The sequence below is a fragment of the Gadus morhua genome, chromosome 3 (genome assembly GCF_902167405.1).
Source record: "Gadus morhua chromosome 3, gadMor3.0, whole genome shotgun sequence".
Taxonomy (NCBI): domain Eukaryota; kingdom Metazoa; phylum Chordata; class Actinopteri; order Gadiformes; family Gadidae; genus Gadus; species Gadus morhua.
Genome location: NC_044050.1, coordinates 24,928,505 through 24,939,455, shown reverse-complemented (window position 1 = coordinate 24,939,455; position 10,951 = coordinate 24,928,505). Strand labels below are relative to the sequence as shown.

Sequence of the window (10,951 nt, the reverse complement as noted above, 5' to 3'; positions counted from 1 at the left end):
CTTAGTTGCGACGCTGGTCAACTGAATTTGTGGGGAGGAGGGAGGCTGGTTTTAAGGGTGGTGCTGTAAACTGAGAGGGTGGAGTGGGGGGGATCAACAGCTGGAGGTGACGCTTGTGTCTAAAGTTTCTTCACGTCCATTCTCTTAAATTCTTTCTGTGTAGTGTCTTTGAAATACCACCAATGATGTTTTACATCGCGTGGTACGCTAAATTATCTTCGATTTAATAGGATGGTAAAAACATGGATTTGCATAGAAACGTACATTTGATGGACTATATCTTGCGTGGTTTTTAGCAAATAAATGACATCTATACAAAGGTATAACCAATGGATTTGGCCGATTTCTCCCTATAGGTATGCTGTGCGTTTGGCCAAATTTGCTTAGGAAATCCCCATGAAATAATTTAGAATCATAAAATTAAATTAATTTGCATAGTCTGGAAGCTGTGAAAGCAGGGCAAAACTGCCCAAATGTCCTCACCAGAACGACCTGGTACACTAGAAAGCATACGTTGTGAATATTTGTAGGCCAAGTGTGCGTGGGAGGCTCGTGTCGATGTGTGCGTGAAGGCATTGGGTCAAGGCTGTATGGCCAGAGTTGTAGGATTTGGTGATCACAACGCGCGGGTGTTTATGTCTACCAGACAGTGCTCGTCCCCACAGACCTATAACGCCACATCCGGATCAAAGGACCAGCCAAGAAGGACGGGCTCTGACGTACGACCATAATGGGTTCACTTCTTCAATTTGAGATTATAATTATTTGCTGTGCATGTTTATATTGTTTTGCTTTCTATTGCAATTATGCTGTTCCATGCGTTAATTATTATAATTATTATTATTATTTTATGAATGATATTTATGAATCTATTTATTAATTGTTATTTATTATTATTTAGCTGTGTAAGTCTGGTTGCCTCTACTGTCTCGTTGTCTTTATGGCAATGACAAATAAAGTACTTTGAACTTTGAACTTTTTGAACTTTGAACTTTGTTAAGACGGATAAATCTTTCCTGAACATTTCGCGTCTGTTGGGCTATATTTCTCCAGAAAACCAAGCCGTCAGCGGTTGAGGCTTAGTATTTAGTAGGCTATTCTTTTTTTGCAGAAAATACATAAATGATTGCTCACCATCCATTCGAAAGATTTGTTGTGAAACATATGCACGTTCGTATTTTGATGTGCATAGTCAACCCAAAAAGCCAGAGAAGTCAATGGAAGTTCCAACATTGTTTGGGCCATTTCGAATTTGTGTTTTCTTTCTATCAAACACCATAATATATAGCTAAATATGTGTCTATGTGATGGGCTTATCTATCAGCAAATAAGGACGGCATATTCTTTGCTGATAGTTAAGATGTAGGCTATTTGTTAGAACCGACCCAAACATTTAAGTACCATTGATAGTTCACTGCCATCTAGTGGTTATTCGATCTAACCATTTCAACAATATAAAATAGCCTACTGTTTCTTTCTCTTTCTGCGGTTTTATGGCTCATTTCTGGATTTTACAATTCAATCCAACTTAAAAGTACAAGGAGGAGGGACAAATTCCAGAGTTGCAGAAGGGGGTGACGCAATCCTTCTGCTATAGTGTTGTTGTTGACATCTGAGGAGGAGACTGCAGAAAAGGCGTTTGTTCCAGGTGCATAAGATGAAGAGGCTGGCTACAAGTGGTCATGGGGGGGCAATGTGAATCTCGATATATTACTTATTTGACGCTTATATCTATATTTCGGATCCCCATGGCTCTATAGTGTTTGGCTTTGCAGTGAGGGGTTGATTTGAGGAAAGCCCCTTGTTTTCTTTTTTAATATTGTTCGGGAGCTGATATGGATGTGTCTCTTGTAGCTCCGTCATTACTTTCAAGCTATTATCAGCGATGAAGGAAAAGGGTTTCAAAGTAGAAGAAAATAAACACCAATACAAGAACACAGTCAAAGCCTATATGTACAATACTGAGAATTATTAGAAGCATAACCCTAACCCTAACCCTAACCCGAAAAACAAAACCGTCGAATCAAAACCTAAACAACAAACAGATTCAGATGGAGGCTCATTTATAAAAGGTCTTCTGGTTTCAGGATAGACCTCTCAGATTACTGGACAGATTGGTGGACGAACCGTAACCATTGGATAAAAGCGTCTGCTAAATGCCCTAATGTAAATGTAATAAACAAGAGGTGGATTTTTATTTATTTTTATTTATCATGATTATTATACATATATTTTATATATTCCACTATTATTTTAATGAGTAAGGGCCTGGTAAGTGTGTTACCAGCTCAGACACAACCAAATCATAAGTGGCATTCTACTATTACTATTATTAATTAATTATTAACTGTTGTTGTGTTTATTGATGAACCATAAATTCGTGTTTGCTCATGTTTGCAAGATAGTGTTGTCCCCCAAAGGGGGCCATCAAATGAAAAAGCAAATATCATACATGATAAAACATTATTTTTTTGCATATTATGAGTTATCCAATGTAGGTATTAAACATGTGTATTCTAGATTGGCTAAGCCTATCCACACGGCGCCACACAACAGCCGTGTTTCACTGGACTCCTTTGTGCGTTGTCTACTTTTCCGGAAAACAGAGAGCAACTTGATTCCTACCAGCTGTTTCCCGCCTCGAGACAGATCAGCTGCAAACACACGTAGTAGGCGGAGGCAAAGAGCCACACACACACACACACACACGCACTGGAGGATCCCCATCAGCTGTGGCTGCAACACAGCAAGGCATTCCGATTCTCTATTTTCCTTTAACGCAGGAGCGCGATTGTTTTTTAGGATTTAAACTATGCACCTAAACAGGGTGAATAGGAAGCTTCTATAATCAACACCTCTTCTTAAATAAGCGGTTCGTGGCGGGGAAAACAACACAGATTTCTCAAGGGGGGCTTCGGAAGCATGGAATATTTCATGATGCCGACAGAGAAGATCCCTTCCTTACAGCAGTTCAAGAAATCGGAGAAGGATGTTATCGGGGGGCTCTGTAGGTATGTATCCGACGTGAGATCGCCCTATTTACACGCCGTGCATTGATTGTTGCTGGCGGCAATCGGGATCGGAAGTGGGTTAGCTTACTAGCCGTTAGCACCCGCATTTGGTAAACCCACAACATGGTTGTCAATACTCCTTTTCGTGCCCCCGCCGACCATGGCGGCACTTATCGATAACCCGAAGCGGCGCGGCTATCGACGCGGACCACACCGCGAACGGGTGTTGAAAACGTAAATAAACACCGCGAAATGGATGCGTTTATGTCGGGCGCAACACCAACCACGTGGTTGTTATCGTGCTGCACGCCGCTTTGGCGCTATACACTTTTTTCCCCCCCGTGTTCGACACGGTTTATCCGGGGGATAACGTGCCACACAACCGCTAAGCGGTCCACCGAACACTAATCACGGTGTTTCATGTTCCCCCGGGTTCAACCCTCACATTTAGCGACCCTTGGCGGGGCGGAACGGGGCCACGGTGTGGAGCCCTGCCCGTGTAGCTGCTCGGCTAGCGCTGCGCAGCCATGCTGGTCCACGGTGTGTGTCGTGTGGAGAATGTAACACGGCTGGTGCTTTTCGCATGCCTTTTGTTGTTTCCCCCTCGCCGGCCCGCCCGCTTTCCTTCCACACGGACTACACTAACGCACACATTCCAGTGGTTTGAATTCGAGATTTGCACGTCTTGTGTGGTTGAAAGTAGTACGATTAGCCATTGACCAAAACTAGCTCCCGAGTGTACGGAAAAGGCATTGTTCTCGGTGCCAAGGGGCTGGCCTGCTGGTGTCACATTTCAGTCCTATCGCGTGATACTACTTGCCTAGTAGTAGCAGCACGTCGATGCTGCTTTCGATTTCAGTCCGAACCCGAGGGAATGGGAAAACGAGGAATCGAAGTTCGTTTGTGTTTCTCCCGTTTCTTAAAGAGTGACTGTTACTGTTAAGCCTATTGCAACTCGTGCGTCAATAAACGCAACCCCTCGACGAGGCGCGCACATGTGACTCAGCAACATTTGTGAATGACCATATGCGCGCAGTTAACGTAGACTGTTCCACACGTTATTCCTATATCCTTCTTTAAATACGAACCAAGTATCCCAAGTAAAACCATCCGTACCCCCCAATCTGTCTTCCTCTGGCTGATGTGATAAGACACACACGCGTGTGCGTGTGTGTGCGCGCGCGCTTCATGCCAATTCAGAGGCTGGATGAATAACAGTCTACTTCAAGTCATGTTCTCATGTTGTCTCAAGTCTGTTACCGTAATAACATGCAACCCTCTAGGGCTTTCATATCGTGCCCCCTAGTCAGGGAAAAGCTTGGATTTTATTGCATAGTAATAACATTAGGAAGTCAATAATCACATTGGCTTCATTACCAACGTTTATTTTTTTCAAAGTGAATGCAGAACCGCGCAGTGATAGTAAGCCCTATCTGTGAAATGTTGTGACCCAAGCAGCATATGTAACCAGATATAGGTCAAAGGCAGTCGCAGCTATAACTTATTGTTTTGTTTCAGACAGCCATAGGGTTGCCTGTCCAACCAGGCATTGTTGCCCTACCAACCCCTCTTACAAAATATCCACCAAACTGAAAAGATCAGGAAAATCAGGTTAACCGGTTACTCTTTGGCCATCATGGTTCACCCATTGTTTTTCCTTGAAGAAATAGTTGTGACCACATAACACGGGGTCAGAGGTGTAGAGCGCTGAGTGGAGGAGTGACAGCTGACCTCTTTAGCAGGTCAACATTTGGATAAAGGCTTTTCTGGTGAGGAGGAAGTGCATGTACTGGAGTCAACAAACTAATGTTTTTTTTGTTCCAAAAACAATTGCAATTAATCCCTACAAATAAGACAAAAATACAAAGTCAACTCCAAACTTGTAAGATTCTGTATGAACTGGGCACCAAATTGAAACTAAACTTTCCCACATGACCCTTCTTTGCCTTCACAATACAAGGAAACTGAAAGGAAATGCCTTGACTCCCCCTCTATCTCTCTCTCTGAGGAAATGCCATGACTCCCCCTCTATCTCTCTCTCTCTGAGGAAATGCCATGACTCCCCCTCTCTCTCTCTCTCTCTCTCTCTCTCTCTCTGTGGAAATGCCTTGACTCCCTCTCGCTGTGGCACTGTCTTGACTCCCCCTCTCTCTTTGGCACTGTCTTGAATCTCTCTCTCTCTCTCTCTCTCTCTCTCTCTCTCTCTCTCTCTCTCTCTCTCTCTCTCTCTCTCTCTCTCTCTCTCTCTCTCTCTCTCTCTCTCTCTCTCTCTCTCTCTCTCTCTCTCTCAGCCTGGCCAACATTCCCCTCAGCCCAGAGACAGCTCAGGACCAGGAGAGGCGTATTCGCCGTGAGATCGCCAATAGCAACGAGCGGCGGCGCATGCAGAGCATCAACGCCGGCTTCCAGTCCCTCAAGTCCCTCCTGCCGCACACGGACGGCGAGAAGCTCAGCAAGGTACGGCCCACAAGAGCACGCACACTCGACACAGGCTGCTGGGTTGTGAGCTCACGGTGTGTTGAGCTCATGGGGGTGTTTGTTTGGCTTCGGAAATCTGCTCTTCACCAGAAGGCAGTGGAGTAAGGAAAAACGTGTCTGTGCCTTTCATGCTCATGATGCATGTTTGACCTGTGAATTTAATTCTCAATCTAAACTAGAGCTTTGACTCCGAACTTCGTTATTCGAATATAATTAGAATATCAAAAAATAAATCAAAATTCAAACGAATACTAGGCAGCCCTTAATATTCGAACCTGTTGTGGGCAGGCCAAGAGGGAGAGACGTCGGAGAACCCGGCGCAGTCCATTCATAATATTGTAACGACCACGGAAGAGGCAGTGAATGAAGTATTGATCAGACAGCGATTTATTAGAAACCTAATAAACCGTTGGAACGTGCAAGACCGGTAACCATAGCAATGCGGTAAACAAACCTCACGTAGCCCAATCCAGGTCTTACTGAAGGCATTTAATGGTCAAAATGTTATTAATAAATATTTGAATATTAATAAACAAATAAACTTCGAATATGATTTTTGGGCAAAAGTCAAAGCCCTAATCTAAACCTACGTGTTTGCCCCAACCAGGCAGCCATCCTGCAACAGACGTCGGACTACATTTTCGCCCTGGAGCAGGAGAAGACCCAGCTGCTGCAACAGAACAACCAGCTGAAGCGGTTCATCCAGGTACGGTGGCGTGTGGATCATTAGGTCAATGACGGAGTGTCGATGAGCATCTTCTTTGGTGGTCGGCACCGGGTCAGAACCTAACACCAGATGGTGCACCATTCTCTCCCCCAAGGAGTTCAGCAGCTCGTCGCCCAAGAGGAGGCGAGCGGACGAGAAGGACGAGGGGATTGGCTCCCCCGACGCTCAGGAGGAAGAAAAAGGGGAGGAGTTTCGAAGGGAGATGCTGGAGCTACGGCAGCAGCTGGGCAAGGAGCGGTCAGCTCGCTTGCTGCTGGAGGAGCAGGTGAAACACGCACGCTCACAGACACACATTTACACTTATACTTTAAAAGGGCACTATCCAATCATTTTCTTTTCGAGGTAGAGTACATTGTAGACCAGGGGTCTCAAACTAAACTTAACTGGGGGCCGCTGGAGGTAGAGTCTGGGTCAGGCTGGGCCGCATCAAGTATTCCACAAAAAAAAGGAGCACAACTGACCCAATCTAAGTTAATGATCGGGCTATAATAGGATCATGTTGGCTATGTAATCGCTGACAACAGGGTCATTTCATAGCGGTTGATGGAAACCGGGACATTTTAGCGTCCTTTGGCTTTTGTCTGGACTTTTGTCGAGCCACTCAGTAAAAATGTGCGTTTGACAACAACGCGCGGGCCGCACTAACGCTAAACTTTGTTGTCAAGTAGGGGGACACAAAATATCATCCCATGGGCCATTGGGCCGCGAGTTTGAGACGCCTGGTCTAAAAGGATACACAGAGACAATTGTCTTTTGGAATCAAGATCAAGGTTCAATAATTTATTGCTATATAACTGTACAAGTTGCTAGGGATATGTCTCAGTGTGCTCATGACGGTACATAACGAAGACCCACCCAGGGGTCTGACTTGGTACAACAGATCCCAAGAAATCCCTACACATAAGACATATAGCCTATATAAACGTGGTTGTCAGACCAGGCTAAGGGTCAGATGTCTGGTTAACGGGACAGGTGCTTATGTGTGCAAGTGATGTGCAATTCGCATAGAGTCTGATAAATAAATGCAGATATAGTAGTACAGATATAAAGTAGCCTTTAAGAGTAACAGTATATAAAATCATGTTTGTCAGTAGGGATTCTTTGCACAATGTAACAGGGAATCGCCCTACAAGTACTCATCACAAAGATTAAAGTACTCCATGGCCGTTGTAAACATGGAGGAAGGTTAACCACATTAAAAGCTCCCCGGAGGAATCAGTACAAGGAAGTCGTTTGTGCTTTTATTGGTAACGGTTGTTTTTGAGAAGCCTGGAGAGACCGACCGCTAATCTCCTTTTTAAGAGAATCGGTCCGAGCGCATCAGAGTCTTCCTGCTGCGCTGGCTCTAAGTGCGTGTGTTCCTCCGCCTTATTGCTCCCAGGTGCACACGCTAGGCAACCACCTGCACCCGGAGCGGCTGAAGGTCATCACCCAGGAGCTGGAAGCCCAGGCCCAGCTACAGAGCCAGACCCTGTTACGGCTGCAGCAGATGCACGGGCAGACCACCGAGAACCACGCACACAGCCCCAAGGTACATTAGACACACACGCACACGCGCGCGCGCACACACATCATTTAAACATTGCGGGTACTTTGCAATGGCTTGTCTATGTTCCCACGCAAATGAGCGGCTGGGCTTAAAACATCACCCTTGAGATATTTTTAGTGGACCATCATGCTGCACGTGACGCTAGTATTTCAATGTATGTAGCGGCAGCGACTATACTGAACAACCTTGAGCAACCTTTTGAGGTGCGCTCCCAGCGTGTCCAGACGTGGGCAGCCGTTACCTCATGCAGGCTGTGTCAGACTTATTGGCGCAACAGCTGTTCTCATTTGTTTTATCCAGTTCTATCTGGAAGCAGAGGGGGCTTCCCCCCCCTCTCCAGAGCGGTAGCGTAAACAGTCATGCCATACCATAGTATACAGTTCCCAGCAGATGAGCCGGCTACATAAACAAGGCAAGACCCGGGCTCCACAGAACCTGTGAGCAGTAAGGGATTGGGATTCAGTGGAAGATTTGGGGCCATGTTAACTTTTCATGTTCAACCGTTGGGTCAGACCTTGGCTGACCTGATATCTTGTCAGTTGATCTCCACGATAACAACCACCCCAGTCAGCTGAGGTGTCGGATTGAATGAAAAATCTGCGATGCCAATAAATTAGCAAGTAGGGCGCCCCGGCTGATAAGCACATGACTGCAGAGTACGGCGTGAAATAATGTAACGCCCTAATTTTTAATTTTTTTGGTTCCTTTCATTTTTTTGGGGGAAAACAAGAAAAGAACATTCTTTAACAAGTCACTGTCTGTTCTAGATCAAGGCCCCGCCCACCCCTCCAGCCCCCACCCACCACCCCACCGTCATCGTCCCGGCCCCCACACTACTCCAGCACCCGCATCATCACGTCACCGTGGTAACGCTGAGCCCCAGCGCCCAGACCAGCACTGTGTCTACGTCCAGACAGAACCTGGACACCATTGTGCAGGTACGAGGAGAGCCCTGCACGCACGTCCACGCACGTCGGTGTGAGATTGTGCTATACAAAATACTAAAATACTATAGGCTTAAGTTATGGCTCCACGTTGACGCAACGCAATGACCAAGCAGTCACGCGGACGTGAACCTATTTTGGTTCTGCGTCGGGTTTCAGTGAGCGGACCAATCACAGCCCTTGCTGCAGCGTCGACCCGTTTTGGGAGGCGCACGTCAGGCCCTTGCGGTGGACGCAAGGAGGGTCCACAAGGGCGTAATGGTTCCGTTAACACCCGTAGCGTTGCGGGGACGTGGAACCATAACTAAGCCTTAAGGGTCGCTCATGACTTGACACCATTTCGTTTTTTAAACGTGAGCTTTTAACAGCGGACGCTGATGTGTGTGTGTTCAAAATGTCACATCGGGATTTAGCGAGAGATGACTAACGGTTGTGTGCTTCCCTCAAGGCCATCCAGCACATCGAACGCACCCAGGAGAGGAGGTGCAGCGTGGAGGAGGAGCAGAGGCGGGCGGTCATCGTCAGCCCCGCCCACGTTGCCATGGACACCACCTGCTCCGACACAGACACTGACACTGAGGGGGAGGAGCGCTCGATGAACTAACCCGTGGCTTGCATGCAAAAGCTGCATTAGACGCGCGCGCACACAAACACGCACCAACCGACACACACACACACACACACACACACACACACACACACACACACACACACACACACACACACACACACACACACACACACACACACACACACACACACACACACACACACTGTAGTTGCCTCTTGACGCGAACAAGTTATTTTTTTTTGGCGTTCCGTTATCGCCCCCCCCCCCCCCCCCCCCCCCCCCACACTCACTGTTAAGTCACGTATTTCCTTCGTACTGGAAACCAGGACAACCCCACTGTAAGCACCAGTGTCCTTCGGAAGACAATTTCCTCGTTGACCAATTCAAATTTGTTTACACGGTTAACGAACCGGTTAAGTAACCGGGAAGTGCAACTTCGCGAACCCAATAAACGTAAGTTTGTGTTCGGAGGTGTTCCCTCTTTCCTGCACTGTTGCAAAGCTGCTTGATACTAGAGCAGAAAAAAAACTGAAAAAAAAACGTCAGCGAAACCAATCGTCGTCCTCCTCCAAAAAAAGATACTTTTCAATCCTCCGTCCTTTTTTGTTTCATTTAATATCTCATCACGTGCTACTTACAATCGTGGCGTCAGCGCTGCCCGGCTCCAGTATACTCATTGACAGTATTATGTGTGTGCTGCAAATGAATAGACTCGACGGAGAGTTGAATGTAATACAGCTCGGGGCAGGCTGAGCCCCCAAGTGCTGAGGGTGCATTCAGAGGGGTGCACTTATTTCCCCCCTTCGTCTGGCCTCATGTGTGCCACCCTGCTGGTTTAAGCTGCGATAAAGTGGACGAAGCTCAACAAAAAGAAAACTGTAGGAATCAACGATTCATCTGATGGACTCAAACCAAATTGATCCATGTCTGATCCCGTGTTTTGGATATAACGAGTAAGATTAAGCTAAACCATCAATCAAGTCAAGAAGGGGCTTTTCCTTCTTTGTTTTGCAGTGTTACTGAATGTATGTGGCGGGAGTGTCTCGCTCTTTGACTTAAACAACTGACTTAGTGTATATTGTCGATGCGAGACGCGGCCTTGGGCTAAATAACTGGAATGGTAATTAATCTTCAGATTGCTCGTCAGATATTGTTCTCTATAGATACACACACACACAGCTATACACATAATCGAAGCTGGTTCATCCAGAAATCTGTCCCCTCTTCTGCTACAAATAATGACGTATGTTAAGAACATAAACATACCATACCCCCTGAACCATTGAGATTAAAAACTGGACGCATTTATTTGGAATCTAACTAAATCGGGTCCCAGGTTTTATCTTTTAAACAAGGCCTCTTTAAAAAGCATCGGCTGAGCATCTCAGACGTGTTGGACCGTTGTGACTATGCACTCGCTTTGGGCATTTATGCAATTCCATCTCCAGTGACTGTTTGAAATGAGGAAGGGATCATCTATGCACCGTTTCTAGACATGTACTTACCAAGCATCACTTGCTTACATCTTAGAATGTAACGTTGTACCTTCTGTGTGCTCTGGGTCTATATATTGCTGTTCGGAGCACTAAGGGAGACCCCTATTTGTTTATCCTTACACTACCTAGTGCACTGGCAGGGAGGGTTAACGAAAACTGATGGTAACATCTTCAT

At 46.2% G+C, this 10,951-nt stretch overlaps 2 protein-coding genes across 2 annotated transcripts in view; one reads left to right on the top strand and one right to left on the bottom strand.

Annotated features, from left to right (window-relative positions):
• LOC115540661 (zinc finger protein GLIS2) overlaps positions 1–40 on the bottom strand; it is a 21,252-nt gene extending 21,212 nt beyond the window's left edge. Inside the window, exon 1 of the mRNA XM_030352140.1 lies at positions 1–40. This exon is cut by the window's left edge and continues 356 nt beyond it. The gene's annotated coding sequence lies outside the window, so the exon portion shown is untranslated.
• A 2,604-nt stretch (positions 41–2,644) lies between these two features.
• On the top strand, positions 2,645–9,434 carry LOC115540478 (transcription factor AP-4). The gene is made up of 7 exons (XM_030351809.1): positions 2,645–3,011; positions 5,303–5,468; positions 6,097–6,195; positions 6,311–6,481; positions 7,598–7,747; positions 8,533–8,703; positions 9,158–9,434. Exons 1-7 carry the CDS (start codon positions 2,923–2,925, stop codon positions 9,311–9,313), a joined length of 1,002 nt encoding a protein of 333 aa, XP_030207669.1. The 5' UTR covers positions 2,645–2,922; the 3' UTR covers positions 9,314–9,434.
• The last annotated feature ends 1,517 nt before the right edge of the window (positions 9,435–10,951 follow it).